General features: G+C 43.5%; 1 protein-coding gene across 2 annotated transcripts in view; it reads right to left on the reverse strand.

Annotated features, from left to right (window-relative positions):
- Nucleotides 1-3,036: 3,036 nt before the first annotated feature.
- The window catches only part of BMX (BMX non-receptor tyrosine kinase), a 39,428-nt gene continuing 19,432 nt past the window's right edge, over nt 3,037-23,032 (reverse strand). For both annotated transcript variants that reach the window (XM_045025090.1, XM_045025177.1), the window contains 12 exons: nt 19,359-19,421; nt 17,962-18,021; nt 16,485-16,539; nt 15,206-15,285; nt 13,851-13,978; nt 13,498-13,572; nt 11,201-11,372; nt 9,447-9,663; nt 7,591-7,655; nt 6,882-7,000; nt 4,327-4,484; nt 3,037-3,499 (listed from right to left, as the gene is read on the reverse strand). In XM_045025090.1, coding sequence (XP_044881025.1) covers nt 3,425-3,499; nt 4,327-4,484; nt 6,882-7,000; nt 7,591-7,655; nt 9,447-9,663; nt 11,201-11,372; nt 13,498-13,572; nt 13,851-13,978; nt 15,206-15,285; nt 16,485-16,539; nt 17,962-18,021; nt 19,359-19,421 — 1,267 coding nt within the window. In that variant the 3' untranslated portion in view covers nt 3,037-3,424. The remainder of the gene's footprint in view (nt 3,500-4,326; nt 4,485-6,881; nt 7,001-7,590; nt 7,656-9,446; nt 9,664-11,200; nt 11,373-13,497; nt 13,573-13,850; nt 13,979-15,205; nt 15,286-16,484; nt 16,540-17,961; nt 18,022-19,358; nt 19,422-23,032) is intronic.

The following is a 23,032-nucleotide window of genomic DNA, read 5'->3' on the forward strand; positions in this document are numbered from 1 at the left end:
GCTCCATGCAGGGGCTTGGGGCTTAGGGCTGTGGCGGGGAGAGACACCTCTCCCCGCCTACCTCAGCGTGGACCTGCCGCTGTGGGGAGAGATGACCCTCCCCCGGCGCCCGCCCCAGTGTGGAGCTGCCGTGGCTGGGAGAGAGGCGCCCCACTCCTCACACTGGCCCCAGTGCGGAGTTGTTTGCTCCTGACTTGCCGCGGCCGGGGAAGAGGAACCCCTCCCTCGGCCCAGCCCCACTGGAGCTGCTGTAGCCAGGGAGATGCGCCTCTCCTCCAGCCCTGAGCTGCTAAGGTGACAGAGAGAGGGCTGAGGGGAGTCCTCTCTCTCCCCTGTAGCCTCTGGGCAGCCTACACCCCAGACCCCTCATCCCTGGCCCAACCCCAGATTCCGCACCCCACCACTCTGCCCCAGCCCTGAGCCCTCTCCTGCACCCCAAACCCTTCATCCCCACCCCAGAGCCTACACCCCTAGCCAGAACCCTCCCCCCTGCACCCAACCACCTGCCCAGCCTTGAGCTCCCTCCTGCACCCTGAACGCCTCTTCCCCAAACCCACCCCAGAGCCCCCCCCATCCTCTTCCCCAGCCCTGAGCCCCTCCCCCCTTCAAACCCCTTGGCCCCACCACATGAATTTTGTTATGTGCACCAATATGAAGGTGATGTGTGACATATCACTTTCATATTGGTGCACATAACAAAATTCATTCTGCACATGGATGTAAAAAATTAGAGGGTCCCCGGCCTTCAGCCCTGTGTGAGAGGGGTTTGGCTTTCTGCCCTAGGCCCCAGTGAGTCTAATGCTGGTCCTGCTTGTAGCCCCCCAGGGCTCCCCAGACACCTGGTTGACAACTGCTGCTCTAGTAGACTTTGACTTGTTCTAATAATGAAATCATAGAACACCAAGTATTTTTTCTATTTTATGAATGTTTCAGTGCAACAGCGTACACAACGCCGTTAAAATGCTGCCTCAAGTTAGATGTCATTAATGCAGCTGACAGTGTCTTGCTACTAGAACAAAACTGTGCACGCATATGCTCGCATACACCCACTAGTAATTAATTTCATATAACTTGTGCATCTTTCACAATATTTAATAGTGGACTCTGTCATCTACTTTTGCTAGGGTCTGAATTCTCCTTTTGACAACTGTGTGTGTTTTGCATCTTCCCACCCTTCTGTGTAACTTGTTTTATTTTTCACTTGGACCAACAAACAACTTTTATGCAAACAGGAAAACAACTAAGCTTGCCGTGTTCCCTTCATGCTGTAATGTCACAAAATGCCATGTAATAATCCAGTCGACAATGCTAAATAAGAGATGTGGGCTAAAAATAACACAGTCTCAGCATCCATTCATAAATTGCAGCTACGACAAATGTATTCACTTTAGAGTTAAAGTTCCAAATGTCTCATCTAGATGTAGGAAGAAGTCTCATAAATTCTGGTAACCTTCTGCATTGAGATGTGTGATGTTTGCATTTAGCTGTGAATTTACAACATAGTGATAGAAAGACACAGGATTCTGATACAGACATTAGCCAAATCAACTTTGCAGCACTCCACTTTGGTTTGTCAGACTCAAACAAACAATGCTGCCTCACACAGGTGTGGAGCTTCAGCCAAAGCACTAATTAAAGCCTCGTCTGAACATGATCAAGTTCAGAGAGAAGCGGCTACTATGTTTATATCCATAAAACTTGATGCTAACGAGAGAAAGACCAACATCAAACATAGGCCAAGGACATATGGAAAACAGTTCACGAATGGCTCTTACATGTACTAGGCTTCAAAACGAATCAAGCAATTTTATAAAGCAATCTAAAATGTAACTGAAAACAAGGGAAAGGCCTATAACGAAGGATCAGTTAAAATCAACTATTTTCATCCGTCTTAAGCAACATTTCCCTTACACTTCCTGTTCTGTATTGGGCCTTATGGAGAAAAGGGGGAAAAACCTGTTAGAAATGCTATGCAGACATTACTGGCCAGTTCCTCACACGTCAGACAGGAATTTTTGTAAATGAACATAATTCCCTCTAATGTGCCTGTTTACCACTGTACTCCAGGTGCCAAAGCATCCTCTGCATTAATATTTCAGCCTGACTTTTAAAAATAAACAGTTCTGCTAGGCATGTTCTTTCTACTCCTTTAAAAATACCAGAAACATGGCAAGACAAACACTGGAGCAGTCGAATACATAAAGTTCAATGTACTCTTCTCCCTGTAGAGCCAAAACAATTACTGTTACCATTACTATGAATCAAACACTATTCACAATTTTTCAACATGTACTTAGAAGAAAATAAGCCAAAATTTGCAAACCTGGGTGTCTAAGGTTAGGCTCCTAAATCTATATTTAAGCGCTTACATAGAAGTAAGTTCAGAGGTGCTAAGGAGTGCCAGCTGCCATTGCAGTCAGAGGGAGCTACAGTTGATGAGCACCTTTGAAAATTAGGGGCCTTCTAGTTAAGTGTCAAAATATGGATTTAGGAGTCAAATTTCAAGCACTCAAGTGTGAAATTTTTGGTCATGCCATTATATTAATAACATTTCAAATGGTGATGTCATCTTCAGGTATCTGGTCTTGCAGCTCCCATACTGATGTTTCAATAGACCAGTCTGTTTAAGGCTCATGGAATTCTAGACAAGGATGGTTGTGCATTATCAGGGGTTACATAGGGAACAAGAACGTATCCCTGCCAACAGTAGCCCATCATTGTATTTCAAATGCCACACAGATCTAGTTTAGAATGAACAATGAATTAAACCTATGTCATTAGGGCCCAATCCAATATGCACTAGTCAATGGAAAGACTCTCCTTCACCTCAGGGAAGCTGGATCAGGCCCTAGTGACCAAACTGACATGTTGTTTACTGGCAATAGCATCCACGTCATTGAAGTTAACACTAATGCCACTGGAGTTGCAGCCACTTGCACCAGGTATGAATTTGACCCATAATACCAACCTCAGGTTTATATACCAGAAAATACCCTGGGATCTGATATGATAATGAGAAAACCTATTAAGCTTATATTACCCACGTTTACATTTTCCAAATAAAGATGAATAAAATCCTGTTGTGATGTGAAATAAACCCACCACAACAAACCTTGAAAGAGTTTACATTATTACTGCATATTTCTCTGCTTGTGAAGTACTGGGGTGGGGAGGTCATACTAATAGCATCAGTAATATACTTCTACACTCTTCTTTCAGACAATACCAAGTCACCACAACATCACAAGAGTTTTCTTCTTTACTCTATGATGTCAAAGCACTGCGAATTAAAAGACAATAAAAAACCAGTGTAATACTGCTGGAGTCAGCCAGATTTCAGAATTCATACAAGAGTATTAGCTCTCACAAAGTAGACTGGTGATATGTCAACCAATATTCAAAGCCACATGATAAGGACTTGTCTTCAAGACTTGTCATCTTCTCTGAGTGGCTCAATAATTGATAGGAGTTGCTGAAATGTGGGGCGCTTTTCTGGCAGCTATATGAAAACAAAAAACAACTTATGTGGTTACTTAACAGTGAAAATATAACAGTTACTGTAACACATTCATTTTTCTTAGCTCAAACATGTAGAATTATGGAGAGGTAATGGCATTTATGTGGCAAAGCAATTTATGATTCCAAGCACTGTATGCTTTAAATCTTTCTTCTATTGCTATTGCTTTCTTTTTTCTTTCTCTTTAAAATTTTTGTTCAAGTAGAACTTATTTTTGTCATGTTTGGTGTGAGTCATATAAAAACTAACAATCACCATTTTATAGTAGCACCAATAATGTGCCAGGTAGTTTCTAGAAGGGACATATCACAGTTTAAAGACAGGTAAATGGAGGCGGGAAGAAGAACAATAAATTGGGAATTTTTTTGTACTAGAGTCACTGTAGGCAGCATGGCAGCATTGATCTTTAAGAGAAACTTAAATATGGATACAGAATGATCAATGTTTGACCTACAATGTTTGACAGTGCTCTTATGTTTAGAATTTCAGGCATAGAGACATTATGATGAATCACAAACTCTAAATCTGTCATCTACTTTGAGGCATATTTTAAAGCTATCTTCATAAATGAATGGTACACCTTCCTCAAAAGGAAAATCTTGCTTAATTTTCCACACTTGTCCTCTTGTTAATTATGGGCCCTTTCTCTGGATTACTGTAGTAGAGGGCTTTATGGAAGCTAGTTTTTCTCTACAACTGATGTTCTTTAACAGAAATAGTTTCCTGTATTGCTTTTTTTTTCAGCTGCCCATCATGAAGCTCATCAATTGTTTTAGATATCTCCAGTGCATATGGACCTAGGTACATACCTCATGCCAGCAGCTGTACATTAACTGGTAGACGGTCTCTGAGGCCAGTTGTGGTCGGTAAAGCCGATATCCCTCAGAAACCTTCTCAATCACTTGTATGTTATCATACAGTTCATAGGGTTGCTTTCCCAAAGTGAACACCTCCCACATTAAGATCCCTGCAGAAATTTCCAGGGTTGAAAGACAAGAAATTTAATGAAAAAACCATTCCAGATCAAGACACTTAAGCAATACTCATCTAACAGAATGGTAATAACAGTTGAGACTTCTAGCAAAAAATGTTTTTCTAGCAAATTTATGGGGCTGATTTGTAACCAGGGTATGATGAACGGTATTAGTGTTAGTGATGCTGTACTCAATTGCAAACAACATACTGTTGCAGTGGAAGGTGATGTTGAATGATACAAATGTTTGATGGTGTTATTCAGTGATAATGCCCAAGACATGGCAATTTAAGATTTGTCCTATGTCAACTTTACAAAATATAGAATAAGTACTAAGGGCATTTTGTAGATGATTTTCTCATGTGATTTTACAGATGTTTTTAAGGGACTGGGACATTTAGTCCTTTAGTGTTAGAAGACTTAAATAAGATTCCCAAAGGACTTACAATGCTTATATATAAGACTGCGAGTCTATCACAGAGATCACAGATGTCACGGATTCCATGACTTTCTGTGACTTCTGCAGCTGCAGCTGCCGGGCTGGCAGACCCCTGCGCTGCCCGAGAAGCGGACCCCAGAGCCAGCTGCTGGGGCGGCCCTGGGGCCAGCCGCACCGGCTGCTGCTGGAGGAGCCCCGGGGCTTTGGAACAGCAGTGGTCACGGAGGAGCAGCAGTCCCAGGGGCTGCCCCAGAGACTGTCAGAGCAGCAGTCCCCAGTGGCCTTGGAGCAGTGTGGAACAGTCAGCCCCTGTCACCAGAGCAGGGGCCAGCCACTGACCCCGCCCCCACCCTCCCAGAGCATCAGTGTCCTGGGGGCCCCCAGAGCAGTGGCACCCTGGGCCCCAGGAGCTGCTAAGTTTTAGTCACTCAGGAGTATTTATAGTAAAAGTCATGGACAGGTCACAGGTGGTGATTTTTTGTTTACTGCCCATGACCTGTCCATGACTTTTACTAAAAATACCTGCAGCCTTAATTATATAGCTTTCATACCTGTAAATAAAACCTGCAAGCTCTAGACATCAGTTAATGTAACTGTCATTAGTACCTGACGTTTTGTGTCAATTTTGCAGTAAACTTTCTTTCAGGCTAATTAAACTTACATGAAACTCATGCCAATTCCAAACTGAAAAAAAAAGTATTTCATTGTTTCTTTATTACATATAATACGGTACACAAAGATATTTTTCAAAAGTATTTTTTTCTGATTAGTTTTTACATCAGAATTAGCAGGCCTTGACTACTTTGTAGCTGCTTGAGGACTCTTTTGAAGACTGGCAAATTGCAGTGGGATAGAAAGAGCATAACAGAATGAAATCTGTATTCCAGCTTTCCCTGGAGTGCTCCTAGAATACCTAAAAATCAACATAACTTCTGTTCAGGAGTCAGCTATTGGAATATGACTATTGCTCCTGTTCTTTAGCCCTCCAAAGAGTCATCAGGCAAAAACAGGACAATCAAGAAATGATGGGCCTGATTCTTCTCTTGCTTACACTTGGGCAATGGATCACTGTAAAACTGCTATGGAAGAGAAGAGAATCAGGCCCTGTATTTCTAGGGTGAAATACTGTCCCTCCTGAAGTCAACATTAAAATTGTCACAAGACTTCAGTGGAGCCAGGATTTTGCCCACAATGTAAAAGCAAACAGGAAAAGCTATAATTTATAAAAAGACATTATGATGCCCTCCGTATACTGTATAACATAGTAGTATAGGGCACAAGCAAAACATTTTCAGCATTGCAGTCTTTCTTTTAATGGGATAGGGTGACTAGCTGGAGACAAAGCTGAGAGGAAGAAGAATTTGGAAAACCTTTCTTCTACCTTGTTCACCACAGCTCAGTGCCAGGTTGCCATGAGAAGATCAGCTGTTTGAGCTCTCCTGGCTGGGAACAGGTTTGCATCATGTTCTAAGTTCTGGCAAGAAGCTAGCATGGCACATGTATCCCATGATTACACAGTATTGCGTGCTCACCCATGCTTGAGATTTATGAATCTGCTACAACCTTTGAACTAACTGAACAGGTCTTTTAGCTCAGGCACTAGAGGCTGGTGCTTTTAGAGCTAGAGGGCTCCGGTTTGGTCTCTGCTCCAGCGACCCACCCCGGCATTGCACTACACACATATTGCACAACATATGGGTAGTGGGCCAAATTCTAGTCTGTGCACCCACAAAGAAGCCATTAAGATTACAGCAGCTTGGTCTATTGTTATTGCATGGCAATATTAAGCAGAATATACACGCTATAGGTAGTAAATACCTATCTTAGACTTTTGCACAGTAGTTGTTAAAGTCTGTCAGTCATTTTTTTGGCTTTTCAAATATGCAGTCAAGTTTGCATTTTTTTGAGCTTATTAAGCATCTCCAATATGAAAGGTCAAATCCCATACGTACCAAAGGCCCATACATCCGACTTGCTGCTAAACTTGGTATAATGAAAAACTTCTGGTGCCGACCACTTCACTGGAAACTTAGTTCCTAATGAACTTATATACAGGTCATCCAGAACATACCTGCAAGGGAAGAGCCAGTCTTCAGGCTATGACAAATAGCTAGTGAAACACTGCTTACTGCTTCTGCCTGGAATGCCCCGCAAGAACTCTCCAACAAGCCTGTGAGCAAAGCCTGGCCAGAAACCCAGGTCTCCAGAGGTGACCTGATAGAAACTCTAACCTCAAGCTACAGAGGTATGTTGCTGAAATCAAGTTATCAAGGGACTCATTGCAAGAGGGATCAGAAACCCAAAATCATGTGAATCTCTCACAAAGGGGGCATTACAAAAACTCTCTTGCACACAGAGAACATTGTTGAGATTTCTTTGACAAGCATGAAACGATGATGTGCATACATTTGCCCTCTAACCTTTAGCGATGCCAGGAGTCCACACCTTCTATTTTTCATTTCATTGAAAGCCCCAGAATGTGTTACAATCATTAACTCAGTTGGACTAAAGAGAACTAGATAGTCCCTGTGGTTTAATTTTACTAATAACCAGTTCATTCACTGTTGGTTTCATGGCAGCACCGGCTGACTAACCCCAATAAAGCATTCAGGATTGATAATTATTGCACAACAGTGGTTGAAGAGTCAGTCTGTAGCTTACCTAGCCATCCCGAAGTCAGACACTTTCACAGTAAGATCACTATCAACCAAGCAGTTCCTAGCAGCCTTTAGTGGGAAAACAAGAAAACAGACTGAGTGACCAAAATCCAAGTGAAATAAGAGTTTGGTTATTTTCAAATAGTATTTCTGTCCTTCAGAATTCCTTTGAAAGGGTCCTTGGGCCAGAACCTGGGTCTGTAGAGCCTGGGACAGCTACAGTCAGAGGGGACTGTGGAGAGTAAGTGCTGCAGGAAGTACCACCTAAGTACTTGCTGCCCTCTGATTTGCCAAGTGCCCCTACTTAGCCTCAGAGGTTGCCCCAGGAAGTTGTCTGGACAACCACACAGACTTTGCCTTGTCTCCTGATCTCTTATCCCAGCCTGACTCTGACTCTGATTTCTGCCTCCTGATTCCAGCCTGGTGCTATCTCTGACTTCTGCTCTCTGACCCTGGTCTGACTCTGATCCCAACTCTTGCTTACTGAACCTGGCTCTTGTGATTCATGCAACTCCTGCTCAGTGACCATTCCTCACATGCAGACCACAGCCTAAATGTGACTACTAGGTCACACTGCCTATGCCCTGATCACTTATATTCATGAAGTTCTTTGATTAAAAAATGATGCATGATATTTTTAATTTGTAACAATAATAATACTGAGCTCTTCGATAGCACTTGTCATCCATAGATATCAAAGTGCTTTACAAAGGAAATCAGTATCATTATCCCCATTCTACTGATGGGGAAACTGAGGCATGGGGAGGGGAAGTTGCCCAGCAAACCAATGGCAGAGCCAAGAATTGAATGCAAGTCTCCTGAACCCCAGACCAGTGTTCTAGCCACTAGGTAACACCACATCAAAAGTTGCTAGTACATCAAAAACAAGAACATATGTATGATAGGAGAATGCTGACATTATAAGGAGAATGGATTATTGAGAGATAATTTAAGCAGTATGGGCAATGAATAGCCCAGTAAGAGCCCCGAGCTGCACGGACTTATTTATGTGAGCATTTACCTAAGGCTATCATCTCTGCCCGGAGGGCTGTTAATCCCAGGGATATGGTTCACCTCCTAAAGCCAAGTTCGATTTTTATTCTTGGCTCTCTATGGTTTGTAACAGTCAGTAGCAAATTTTCAGACATTGCCTTTATATTTATAACTTGAATTTTGTACAGATAAACTGCTTGGCATCCTGGATTTCTGATTTGAATGTGCAAACTGGTTAGTTACATGTCCAGTTACTCGATTCGTGTACACAAATAAATAACTGCAAACACTAAAACGAATATTTAAAATGATGGTTGAAGCTGGAGATGGGCTGAGGCCCCTTTGAAAATGTAGCTCTCCATAGTGTAGAGTCTCCCGCATTTTCCAATGGCTACAGTTAGAACACAGAGTGTCAAGACTGAGTCTGGAACATGAGTCTCCAGGAGCTAGGGATAGTTCTCTTTCAGTGATCTCACACAATAACCAATCTGCTCCAACCCAAACCTGTCTTCCAGTGTTCTTGAACACACGTTCTTGCCTGGATACCAAGGTCCTGATTCTGCTTTCAGTTATACTAGCGTAAAGTAGAGCTAGATCACTATAAAACCGGGGTGCATAATAGAAGGAACAAGACTCAAGTGGGTAAAATACTGGCTGATTACAACAAAATCTGAAAGGTTCAAGTTCTTGACACAGCAGCTCTTCTTATAATGGTAACAAAACACCACTAAACAAAACGTTCTATTCCAGTGGTCTACCCTTGTTTTATGCCAGTGTGAGTTACACTGGTATAAAATAGGAGTAACAGAACATAGAATCAGGTCCTAACTCTCCTCTTCCTACCTATCCTACGTGGTTAGAGCTTACCAAGTCTCGATGAATGAACTGCTGGCTCTCTAAGAAAGTCATAGCTTCACAAATGTCATAACATATTTCCAGCAGCTGAGAGGGTTGCAGTTCCTTTCCGTGACTCCTCAAGTAGTTAAGCAAGCAGCCATTAGCCATATATTCTGCCACTATATAGATGGGATATGTCTCTGTGCAAACTCCATAGAGCTTAACAAGTTTGGGATGATTAAGTTTCCTGAAACAAAATATTAAGACATAAATATGTTACTCTATTTTGTGAGCTTTTATTCCTTATCATTACCTTGACATTTGTAAAGGAACTTTTGGAGCCATACAAACAAATAATAATTAATAAGAGTTCTAGCCTAGTTTGTAAATCCTGTCACAAGTTTGGGTTTGATCAATGAAATCTCAGACTTAAAAATCTCCCTTTCAAGCAAAGGTTAATTTCTTTCTCCATGCTAGCATGAAACAATTGCACAAATAATCACTAATGGTGAAACTGACTTTTTTAGGTTCCAGTAGTGCAGACTTCTGAGACCCACCGGCACACATGAAGAAAGCTGTGTTAGTGTATTGGCACCTGAGATTTAAGGATTTCATGTCACAGAATGGACTGGGTCCAGCCCACCTGTGCCTTAATAGCCTCTCAAAATGGGCCAGATAAAGGGCAGCTGATCTCTGTAAAGAGCTGGAGGAAGGCAGGAAACAAGAAGAGAAAGCTGTGGCAGAGAGTGAGAAAGGTTCCTGCAGGGAAGATCATGCAATCAGGGAAGTTGCTCCAGCTTGGAAGGGCTGGGAGCAGCTTGCTGAAGCAGGGAAGATCCTGAGACACCAGGGGAGTTTTGAGACAGTACCTCAGGGAGGATGGGTTGTCCCCAGCTTAAGTCTGGGGAAGCCTCATTTTGAACTTTTTGCTAGTAAAACCAGACTCTACGGAGGGGTACCATTGAACAAAGAGAAGCCTTTTTTGAATTCTTGAGGAGTCCAAGAGGGGAAACCAAGGCAGGGCACGACAGAGCCACCGTAGGCCATGAGAAAGCATTCAAGACAAGAGGTGGCTACATTCCTACTAAGAGAATGTAGCAAAGTAGAATCAGCTATTATAACCATTTCAGCTAGCCAACTGACAGGAACACAGCACATTTCCTTATGTTGTGACATACCTAAAACGGCCCTGAATAAAACTACTTGCAAACTGGTATCTCACTGTGGAGACTGGGGTGGTGAAATATACTGCAGATGCATTCATTGGTCTAATACGTCCCATCTACTCATGTGTATGTCATTCCTATCTGCTTCTGATGACAGAAGTAGATAATTCCATCCAGGCCTGTTGAAGGAGGCGTTTCAATAATAAAGTACATGTTTAAATCACACATGCAGAAGCTCAGCAGTCAGTGAAGCTGAAGAGCAGTATAATACTGGTTAGTGGTAACCCCAGCAATCTCTCTACTATTCTTTTGATGCCTCTTTAAATGTGATGCCCTAGGTGGCCACTAGGGTGACCAGACAGCAAATGTGAAAAATCGGGACAGGAGGTGGGGGGTAATAGGAGCCTATACAAGAAAAAGACCCCAAAATCGGGACTGTCCCTATAAAATCGGGACATCTGGTCACCCTAGTGGCCACATACTCAGCCCATGCCTGTGGTACTCATGGTTTTAGTTTGAAGAGGAACTTCTTTTTTCAGTGACTATTCTATATTAGTGAGATGACTTGTGGAAGAGCCTTATTTACAATGTTATTTCATTAAGCAAAGTGCAGCTTACATCATGGTGTGAGCTTCCTCTATGAATTCATCTTCTGACATTGATCCTTCTTTAATCATCTTAATGGCAACATCGTACTTTCCCTTCCATTTTCCCAGCTGTACCACTCCAAACTGGCCACTTCCTAATTCCTTGAGCAGGACGATTTCCTCTCGTTTCAGCTCCCAGATCCCTAGACAGACAGAAGCAATCCCTTTTAGCTACCAGCCTGACGTATTCAGTCCCGGGGTCCTAAAGGTGTCCATCTGTTTTCTTTTGCAGTGCATGAAAGTGTGCCACATGAAGTCTATGGGTTTTGTATGCGAGTGGCATCAGAAATGTAGCACAACCCCAGAGTGCCATTTGACACCACAGCTGAGGTATGTTAGTTCGCAAAACCAGACAAAATTTGTGTCACTTATGAAGGACTTTTGGGTCAAACAACTGAAATATCACCAGGCTGTTTTTCAGTTGGCTTTGCAAACAAATGCAATCCCACCACATAATGTGCTAGAACAGAATAAGAAAGGGCCAGACTGAGATGGCTGTGGCATGGGCATGCAGATGGAGGGAGTGCACAAGGAGCCAGTCACTTGACCCCAGAGGGAGTTGGGGAATGTGGTTCCCATGGCCTTCCAATATCCACACACACAGCAGCCTTGGGAATAGGCTGTGTGCGCTGGTGGGTGGTGACTAAACTAGCTTTAAGAATAATGCACCTGTGCACTCCCCATACAAGGGAGCTAGGGGAGGGACTGATCACCAAAGAACAATCCCTCTCTAAACTCTGTGTGTGGCAGGGTGGTTCTGCATTACCTCTGACACAGAGATAAATGTAGGTGGCTGCAAACTAGAGAGTGTAAAGCTTCTGCAGCCTTCTATAAGGTCAAGATTGGAAGTAAGGAAAATCCTAATGGTTTATTTTTACTGACAAATTATACCTTGTCGGTGTGACGATGTGTGGGATCCATCTGTACAACCTAAGGAATTCTGAGTGAGCTTATGAACTCTCTCCATGCATCTTTATCAAACTCTATTTGGAATGTGCAGCCTTTTGTCTTCTCTGTTGTCCTTTTACCTCATCTTGGACAGAAGTTCCATGGGGGGTGACACAGGACTGGCAATAGAGGGTTGTGAAATCTAGGTGGTCCTCTATTCAAATACAAGTGCCCTAGGCAATAGGCAGAGTCCCACCCAGAAAATCTAGTCTGTCAGGGGAGAGATAACCTGGCCACAAAGTCATCTGGTATGGGTCTGGGATCATCTGTGGAGCCTGATCCAGGAGTCACAGGACAGAAGGAACGGAAGGTTATAAAAGGGGAGGAGCAGTTCTCCTGGGGGTCTTCAGCCATTTTCACCAACTCACACAGAGGGACGCTGCCGCAGGAGCCTCATGGGGAAGTGGGGACCCCCGGCCACCTGAATTCTGATGGACCCCAAGGGAGAAGTGAGTTAGCGGGGCATTGCATTCAGGATGTTCAGTGTTTTCTAAATGATCTATACCCTCTTGTCCTTTCTCTCAGAAGTAAAGAGAAGTAGTGGTTTAGAATCTTGTGCAAAATCTGTCTGTGAGTTATGTACGACACCTACCACATGTCCCTGAGGGGTTAACCTATTTACCTAGGGTGCCCACAAGGCTGGAGTTCTGAGAAGTGCTGTGCATAAGCTGTGGTGGGGAATTGTGAGGGTCAATCCCGGTTGCAGAGGCTAGGCAGTTGGACCACAAGGTCTCAGCTCTCAGAAGCGAGTGCTAAACAGAGGATCTTCATCCCAAGAGTGTTCCTAGAGCCCCCAAGCCAGGGGCAGTCCCTGGACTCCATTTAGACTCTAGAGCAGTGGTTCTCAACCTATTTACCATTGTGGGCCACATATGCAGCTCTCTCTGTGTCATGTGGGCCACATTCACACAGTATATATACACTACTACATTATATATAATGGCCCTGAGCATGTCACATGGGCCACTGCTGTATGCTGATTGGGCTGCAAGCAGCCTGCGGGTTGAGTACCACCACTCTAGAGAAGTGGTCTCCAAGTGGGGTGCGCAAGAGGATCCTTGGGGGTGCTTTTTTTTCCGCCTTGGCAACAATGGTAGAGTCGGTGCGGCAGGGGGTGCGAGCTCAAATATTTTTACTGATAGGGGTGCATGATCAAAAAAGTTTGGAGACCACTGCTGTAGAGGCTTAGAGGATTTGAGGATTCAGCATTGAGATCCCCTCAAAGCAGTCTGGTGAGTGTCCAGCAGGGGGAGCTCAACCAGCACTGTGACAGGTGGCAAACAGTGACAATAGTTTTAAAAGGGAAAATCATCTCCATACCATTTCCTAAGGATGCTGTCGATGGGACCTTATTTGCTTTCGTAGTCACAGCATGCCGAAGCCTTGTAATCATACCTACAAAGAAAGCCAGTTAATGATCACAGTACATGCAGCTCTCTTAAATAATAATAAAAATCTTAGGCAACTAACCCCACCACCATGAACAAATTCTCAAGATTGACACCTAAAAGGGGGATAAATCTATTCTTAGTATTTAGACCATTCAGTATGGCAAGAGATTCACCATAAATACTAGAAACCCAACAACCCGAGTCTCTCTAAATCTATCCATGATAGGAGAAAAACACATTCATGGTCAGCAGAAGGGGCAAGAAGAGACAGAAGTGGTTTACCTGCTGAGTTATGCTGATGATAGTGAATAAGCTGGGGAACTGAATCAAAACAGTAATTTTCAGCCAGATAATATTTGTTTTCGTAGTTTGTGTGCACGTGGTAATGTTTGACAGTTCCTTTTTTATCTCTGAAAAATAGCACAAAGTATTCTTTATGTAAGAGCCTTGGTAAATGGACTCAATAAAGTCCAAGCCTTATTTAGTTAATTAGACAGGTAGTCACCAAACTCATAATGCACCAGTTACAACTTTAATGATATTTTTTCTTTGCTGCTATCAGTTGTCATTTAGTTAAGGGGACTCTTTGCTTAATAAGTGGTATCTAAATACTTATTGTAGTAAAATGGTCATGATAAAGTTAATTGGGCCACCCAGAATATTATGGGCTTGAGTGATGCTCCAGCCCTCCTTTACTTTCTGTTCTGTGTGTTCCCACTCTATTGTGGTGCAGTTGAATAAAGCAGCAAGTTCCCCAGCTTGCAGTCCTGTGAGTGAAGTGTTACTTCTGTTGCACGGAGCAGTCCCTTTACAAAATTACTTGTTACAAATTTTCAATATTTCCGTAGCTTCCAATATGTAGCATTCAAAATGCTGGTCATATTTATAAGGGATATCGGCTGTCCCACTGCAGGACACTTATCTGCCTGGGGATATGAAAAAACTTCCCCCATGAAAATCATAGAACCATAGGCTTAGGGTCATCTAGTCTACCCCCCTGCCAAGATGCAGGATTTATTGTGTCTAAATGTTATTTAATGCAAACAATGGTGGTGGGGAATTAGGGTATTATATCTTCCTCTGATGCATCTGGTATTGGACACCTCTGATTAAAGGACATTTGACTAGAAGGACCAGTGGTTTGATCCACTAAGGCAATTTTTCTGAATGTTTGCAGTTCCATTTCTAACCACTCCTTCCTTTTTCCTGCCTCTCCCAAGCTTGGTTTCTTCTCCCCTTCCCCATTTCTCTCTCTCTTCAGTTTCCCTCTCCTTCCAGACATTACATTAATCTCCCATACAGCCTGTCCTTGGAGATGCTCCCTGTTCAGCTGGCAATGAAACAATATATCTACTAGCTCTCCCCTACTCTCTCTCTCCCCTGCAATGAGCACACCTCTTCGTGGTGCCTTCTGTCATGATAGCACTGGACTCAGCAAAAGGGACCAGAAAAAGGGACCAAAAAGAAGGTTAAGGCACGGATGGATTTAGAAGGATAATACTGTTTAGAAGCCTGTTTCCAAACTTGCCCAAAGTTCAGTCCAGATCTGGTGAAGTAACCTTGGTATTGAATGACTCCCTCAGGAACAAACCCATGGAGTGGACAATGGAAACAAAGGCAATCCTTTGAATACTCACTCAAGAGCCTTGCTGAATACGGACACGGTGTACTTGCCCATTCGGCTTGAATTTCGAACCATAAAAGCACCTTCTTTCTCCTAATAATAATAAACAAAAAAGGAAGGAAAACATCACAAGAAACTCCCACTATTTGAGAAATATTTTGTAACTTTGCCTTGATGCATTTCCAGAATGCCTTAAACTCACATCAGTTTTCCACTGCCTCAGTATATCTGGGTGACTAAACAGCTAGAGAGATTTTCAGTACGTATTCATTTTCAGGCTATTTCTGAGTGAGAGTGGCAGCTAAATCCTACTTTTCCCCTCTTCCCCATCCCCCAACTTTGCACTATAGGCTTGTGCTTTTGAGGGTGGTTTCCCAGGTAGGTGCTGAGATTCTGGTTTCCATTAGGACTTTCCTAGCAGTACATGTAGGAGCGACATTAGTCTTGTGCTGGAATTTGGTTGCTGTGTGGCTGGAACAAGACACATACAAGTCCAACTGTGGTCTAAGATTCAATGCTGCAAGATGCTGTGCAACCTCATGTCCCATTCAGATCAATGGGATTTGGGACTATTCAGCCCCTGATAGGGCCATAGGTGACTAATCCTTCTACTGTCCTCCCCTCCCCCCGTCTTCCTAGAAATACACAGTGATTTGCCAGGATTATACTTCCTTTCTGAACCTCTGGTGCAGGCAGCTGGGAAGGAAAATTGGGCCATGGATCCATGGAGCATGGTATGAACTGCAAGTGGCTGAGCACCAATGGGACAGGCAGTACTCAAGGAGTGAGTGTCACAGGAGCTAGGAGGTGTAATAGGTAAGTGTACTAGCTGCTGACATGTCATGTCTCCGATGGAAAGGAATATGACAATGCCATTGTCCAGTCGTCTCCATTTGTGCATGTCATAGAATCCCCGCACAGTATTCTCTGACTGGCAGTCTGTGCTCCAAAAAGACCAACATTTGAAATAGCAATGTAGAGTATTGTATGTCAGAAGTGAAAGTCATTGGCAAATCTTTGGGGGGAGGGCTCTGGCTGCGCTTTGCCTAGTTTAGATTAGTGCCATTACGTAGTCATCTCTAGGGCCCTTACATTCACCCACAACCTAATTACTTCTATATCTTCATACTAAATTAATACCTACCAGTATTTCAGTTTCTACCACTCTCACTGTAATACTAAAGTTATTTAAAGAGCATTAGCACCCTCTAGAGGTGAGAAGCAGCAACAATAACAATAGATTTAGAGAGATTTAGATTTATAAACGTAGTTAATAAAGATATTCCCAGTACCTTCTGTCGTAGCAGTTGCTCTGCCTGGGCCCTGGAGATATCACCAGCGTACCAACTGCAGCAAGAAATATTGTTTACAGCATGATTTCTGAATAATGGTTTGGCAAAGTAGACCAATGAAAAACCCTTACAAGATGCATCATTTTCAAATCTGCTTTTAAAAAGGAAAAGTATCTATCTTACATAGCCCCCACTAGTAGTAGTAGTAACTGAGCACCTCACAGTCTTTAATGCGTTTATCCTCGCAACACCCCAGTGAGGCAGAGCAGTGCTATTATCCCCATTCTTCAGATGGGAAACTGAGGCACAGAGAGACTAAACGACTGCTCAAAGTCACACATGAGTGTCCTAGGCTAGTTCCCTAACCACTGGACCATCCTTCCTCCCTGATATACATTTGCAAGTTACATGTGATATCTAAGGTAATAAGTGGGATCTTGAGATAGCTGGAAGTAGACAAAGATAACCTAAAAATAAATAAATATCTTCTGAATTAGCCTCCTAGACACTGAGATTCCCAGATGTTTATTCCCCATAGACAATACCTATAAAATTACATTATTAACAACAGATCACAGGACTCTGAGGGCCACATTTCGAGAGACTGAAGTAACTGCCCACCCCTATATGTTTAGATGTCTAAATACCCATTTAGATGCATTATTGTGGGTAAAGTGTGAGCAAACTGTGCCTGCCAGGGGGCCTCCCTCTATCCATGAAGATTTGTCTCTTGAGATGCCACTAGCATGCTAAGAATTGTCCATTTTCAAACACAAAGTTCCTGACCACTGTTTTTAATAAAATCTTGGATCATTAAAATTAAGCATCTGGGGTGGCTGCTGCCTCTCCACGTTCCCTGTGCAGGGGCTTCGGGTCACTGAATCCATGTAAATACCCCACTCCTCTGGCCCTCTTCACCCTGGCCTATTTGGGGCCAGCATGGCACCCTGCTCTGCGGCCTTCAGAGAGTGAGGATACTTTCTTTTTTGACAATTCTGCCATGGAGAGCCCTGCATGCACCCCCACCCTGGGGGGACTTTCAATTGAAAAGCATCAACTGTGTGTAACTCCTTCAACATTCAAACCTCTTTGTGCTGGTCAGGCTTTATCTTACATAATATGCTAATGAGCTGCAAGCTCCCAAAAGAAGGAAACAACTACTTCATACATGTTTTCAAGAGAAACTCCCCTCAGCCTCATCACAGGTGTCAGTCTTTTGTGAGCACACCCTTTTATCGGAGTATCAGACAGGCTTTTCTACAAGCGTCCCCATCTGCGGCTTTGTTGGGTGAAACCAGACTCATTCCATTGGAAGCCTATGGAAGAGTATTAATAATAAGGATGATTTGTATCACAGAAGGGTTGACAGGAGGATAAGGGCTCCACCGTGCTAGGCACTGTGCAGACAGCTAATGGAAAGACGGTCCTTGTCCCAAAGATCTTAAGATTTACAGATGAAAACACTCCACATACTCACTCATGCTTAGTGATGCTCTCCTCGTCTTCTGATGAATGGTCACTTCCACTGGAGTTTCCCCTACAAAGACGAAACACCCCATTGAAATCATGTAAATATGCAGATCTTCCTCAAGTAAAAACCCATATTAAATATATTCACACTGAACTAATGCTAGGCTTGGCCCAAAGTGGATTTTCCCCCCCTTTAGGCAAATCTGAGGATATATTTCATTTTCTTTCCATTTCTTTTTTGGTTTGGTGAGGGTGAAAAAAAATACACACTTTCCCATGGTACAATAGTCTAACCTCAGTTTTAGAGCTGCAGCTGAATGTTGCAAATGAACATGTTGCGGGTAGAAAGTCCTTTATAAGTAGTGATGCCTTGGCTAGCTGTGCAAGGAAATTTTAACTTGAGTTTTAAAAATTATCAATTGAAAAATCAGGAGCCTGCTCAGAGGCCATTCACTAAGACTTCTGAGGAGAGCCTAACATGGCTCCTCCCCCTTTGTGATAATACCTAGCGAGCTTGGAGAGTTAAACACTCTCTCTGCCTGTCCTGCTAAGCAGAGGGGCTGAACCTCTCTGCTGCAGTTATTATGAGGAGATTGTAATTGCCTCATTGAAGCTTACGCAGAAATCCTCCAAAACCACAAAAGTTCAAAATCCTCCAATAAATGTTCTTAACATCAGGGACAGAATTAAAATAGCACATGCCAAAACAAGTTACAACAAAACAAATACCTGCCCCCCTCCACTTCCTAACCCCAACAACAAACCAACAATTTAGGATTCTGATTTTGACTGCATTCTACAGCATTCAGGAAATTATAGGAAATTATACGATTACATTTACAAAAAAAACTTGTAGGCCTGATCCAGCACCGCTTACTCAGACAAATCTCTTTACAGTCTATGGAATTACTTAAATGCTTCCTGCAAATACTCAGGCAAGTGCTTAATTTTATGCACAAGCTAAGTGTTTGCAAGATCAGGGCCAAAGATACTTAAAAAAAAAGGGTCTGATCTGGCAGGCTTCACTTAAAATCATGTTACTTTCTATGGGACTACTCACATGCACAATGTTACTTACATATGTAAATGTTTGCAAGGTTGGGGCCTTAATAGTGAAGTAAGGATACGTAGGGTGAAATCCTGGCCCTATTGAAGTCAATGGCAAAACTTCCATTGATGTCAGTGGGGCTGGTATTTCACCCATACTTTTTTTGCATTAAATATATATACAACAAGGAGATGAAGATCTAGTCTATCCGATATCTTTCATGACACTTTATGCAAGGTACTCAGAAAGCCATAGAATAGATCATAAACCAGTGAAACATTCTGGAAATGTGGCCTGGTCTTTTCTAAAATGGTGGGGTGAAAATTTAAGCACTGAGTGGCCGGATGTTGATTTACCCAGGTTCATCATCATCTAGGGAGATCTCTTTCAGATAGGGACTTGGTGCGAAGCCTTCATGCCTGCAAATTAAACATTTCACAATTCAGTTATCTTGTATAAGTCCATCTTAAATTTGATCTTTTCAAATAGGAAATGGGATTAAACAAACTTACTAACTTTTTATAGTGTCAGAGAGATTTTCATGTTTAAAATATTTTAAAATAGTCCTAGTGTTTATATGCCACATAGAGGAATGCATGGGGAATTTTGTTGTTGTAGGAAATTACTTTTTAATACATTAAAACCTGTCACAGCCATTGAAATAACTTCCATTGTAGAGATCGGCTTTCTCAGTAGGAGGAGTGGAGCAGGCAGTTTGTAGGTAGGGCTGCTCAATAATGTCTTGATGTACTAATTGCTGCCAGCAGAGGGTTCTCTGATCCAAAACCAATTCCAGACCTCAAAAAGTCAATGGCTGTACCAAGCACTCTCTTTCAGGTCAACTCAGTCAAGCACCTTTATGGAGTAAAGCAGCTAGGGCTGTGAGGAGGCCACCTGAGGCACCAGACAGCATGGCAGGGCAGAGCTAAACTGACTGAGGGGCTTTTCTGGTTGGAAACACAGGGCAACCGTATCAGTTGCAAGCTGTGACTGTTGGAGGGACAGAAAGACAGGACAGTAGCAGTGAATGTGACTGTAACTAAAGCAGAGAGACTGGGCTTCTTGTACTTGAATCAATGAGTTATTAGTGGACCAGCCAACTCCACTCAGTCCAAACTCTCTTCAGTCCGTCTGGGACCTCTCTCAGATGAACACAGGTGTTGCTGCCAGCTGGAGATTAATGAGAAAATACCTTCCTTTAATTTGCTGAAGGAGATTCCTCCCTTTGTGGACCACAAGGGAAATAACCAAGAAAATCTATAGATAGGGGTGCCCAGTCATTGCGGTAAAACACTAAGGGTTTGTCTACATGGGGATTTTAATCCAGATCAAATCAAGTTAATCTGGCTTGAAAACACTTGTGTACGCAACCAATCACTGTGTATTAATTCCTCATCTATCAGGAGTTCTGGAGTTATCCTGCCCAGTGGACTAGGTTCACTTCAAATTGTATTAGTTTGGTCTTTTGTTTGTGTGCATGCAATTGCTGCGCACCACTTTTTGCATGCTTCCATTAGCAATCCCATAGTGCTTTGCAGGTTGACCATTACTGACCTGTCTGTTTATTGAGTGCACTCCCTGCAAGTTTACAGGATGTCCCTTCCTCCTTTTAAAAGCTGGTAAAGAGCCAGATTTTGCTGTTTGCTCCTGGATCCCAGTGTACCATTCTGGTGATACCACTGCGATAATGCTCCAGAAACCCACACCATGCCTCGTGCAGCCCCTTGGATCTCAGCCGAGACCCTAGATTTCATCACCATCTGGGGGAGAAGTGTTGGTTCAGGAAGCTCTTTGTGGCCAGCTAGAGGAATAAGGAGTTTTTTGTGGACACTGCAAAGCAGATGTCTGTGAGGAGGCGTGAGTGGGTTGCCAACCAGTGCTGGATACAGCAAGCAGTTCAGGAGAAAATACATTGAAATAAGGGATAAAAAGAGACAATCTGGCAGGGGACACGTGACTTGTCCATTTTTTTATCAACTGGGCAGGATTCTACACGATTATAATATGACCTTTCCCAGGCACTATTTGGAGCCTGCTGCATTCCACCGAGGATGACTGGCTCAATCAGTTGGAGAATGAGCAGAAGGATGCCGGAAAGGAGCTGTCCTGGAAAGCCAGGATCTTTTGGGGACTCAGGATGCTGACGATGGCCAGCTGGAAAGCCAGCCCCAAACCTGACGTGCTACAATGGACTCTGACTCCTGCCTTGTATTGACGGAGCCAGAGTCCCAGCCAGAAACCCAGGCTGGGACCGAAGAATCAGATGGATCCCTTGAAGGGAACTTCAGCATGTTAGTACCTGTCCTTAGAATTTATTATTATTGTTGGTAGATGTGAGTTAGGACCCTCCCCCCCACCCCCTTTTGCTGTTTCAATATGGCGCATATTCCGACCCCCTGTGCCCCTTCCCATGGCAGAGTTGAATACCGAAAGCATTCATTTGTGCAAAATCCCACCATTTGTTGAGACAATGGTTACAGGAAAATAACTGGGATTAGTTTTCATAGTTCATGTTAGGTAGGAGTGCAAATTGCATGGGCGGACCAGGCTGAGGTACAAATATCCTGTAACAAGCAGCTTAGTGGACAACCATAGCAGGGCCCTTCTGGTTTTGTCTGTGCTGTCTCCATGTCTGCAGGGGAGGTATAGCAGAATTTAAGACTGAGAAATTGCTGAATTTTGTTGAGCATGTTATACAGAATAGTCACATGCCCAGCCCCCTCCTGCCAGCATAGCTTGCAAGCCCCTTCCACTCCTGCAGCACTTCTGGGGGGGGGTCCATCCTGATGAATAACTTCACAGTGTATCTCGCTGGTCTGCCTTTTGCCTTTTTGAATACGGCCCTTCTGTGCCTCCTAGTCACGCTCTTCAGCATAATGTCACTGACAGTCAGGGCAGCCTAACAGGGATGTAGAGAGGATTACAATCTAGCTTGCCCCCTCATGCTTCCCATAGCCCTCCCTTTGCACATCGGACACTATAGAAACCCCTCCAGCACACAAACAAATCTGCAAAAGCAAACCTGGAACATAGCTCCGATCACCCCTCCCCTATCAACAGCCTGAAAGCAGATACAGGACTCTGAAATCCAAATGCAGCCCGCACCTTCTCTCCATGCAAACCACTGCCTATCTCTCAGGTTCCCCCAAGAATGGGAAGCGTCTCAAGGAGGAAAAGTCACATATACAAAGAAGCTATCATGACTTGTCTGGGATATAAACAGTACATAGCTGTTTTTTTCCCTCTACTCCCACGACACCTGCAACAGCCAGACCATCAAGGCCTCTATATATTGCTGAGAGGCTGGTCAACCTGAAGGAGAGAAAAAGGAAGACTCGCAATGAGACATTAGCAGAACTCATGGCTGAGTCACAAAGGAAAACCAGACTGGCTGAGAGGTGGAGGCAGTACATGAGGACTGAGTGGGAGAAAGAAATGCAGCTCTCCCAGGAGGTAGTGACAGTGGCCAAGAACAGAGACCAGAGAAAGCATGTCTGTGGCTAAGGTCAACATCGCCATGGCCAAGGAGCACATGGACAAACACAGAGAGATGCAGAGGCAGCTCATGGATGCTATCTTGAGCCAGAATGCCATCTGCAAAACATGCTCCTGCTAGGCCAGGCCCATAATTTGGGACCCTGGGAAAGGCTGGATACTGGGACCAGCAGCAATGCCTAACCTCCAGATCCCCACAGCAGGGCTGATGGCAGCTCCCATTCACTTCTCAGATCCAACCTCGGGCACTGAGAACACTGACTCCTGGGAGCTCTGCGACACCTCTGACAACTTTGAGCCATGGCACTGAACCCCAGAACCCAGAGGCAAGGTGTATTCTCGCACTGTTGCATTAATTAAAGGTTTGTGTACAGTTGGTTAGCTAGTAGATTGGTTAGTTAAATACAAATACATTATTTTTCCATTGGTTTCATTAAAACCTTATTATTTGTTTTTGTTGTTGTTTTGTAATAAAAACAGTTCACAATGCATCCGTTATGAGCCATCATTGCATTTAGCACAGAAAATCCTTTAA

Source organism: Mauremys mutica, chromosome 1 (genome assembly GCF_020497125.1).
Source record: "Mauremys mutica isolate MM-2020 ecotype Southern chromosome 1, ASM2049712v1, whole genome shotgun sequence".
Taxonomy (NCBI): Eukaryota; Metazoa; Chordata; order Testudines; family Geoemydidae; genus Mauremys; species Mauremys mutica.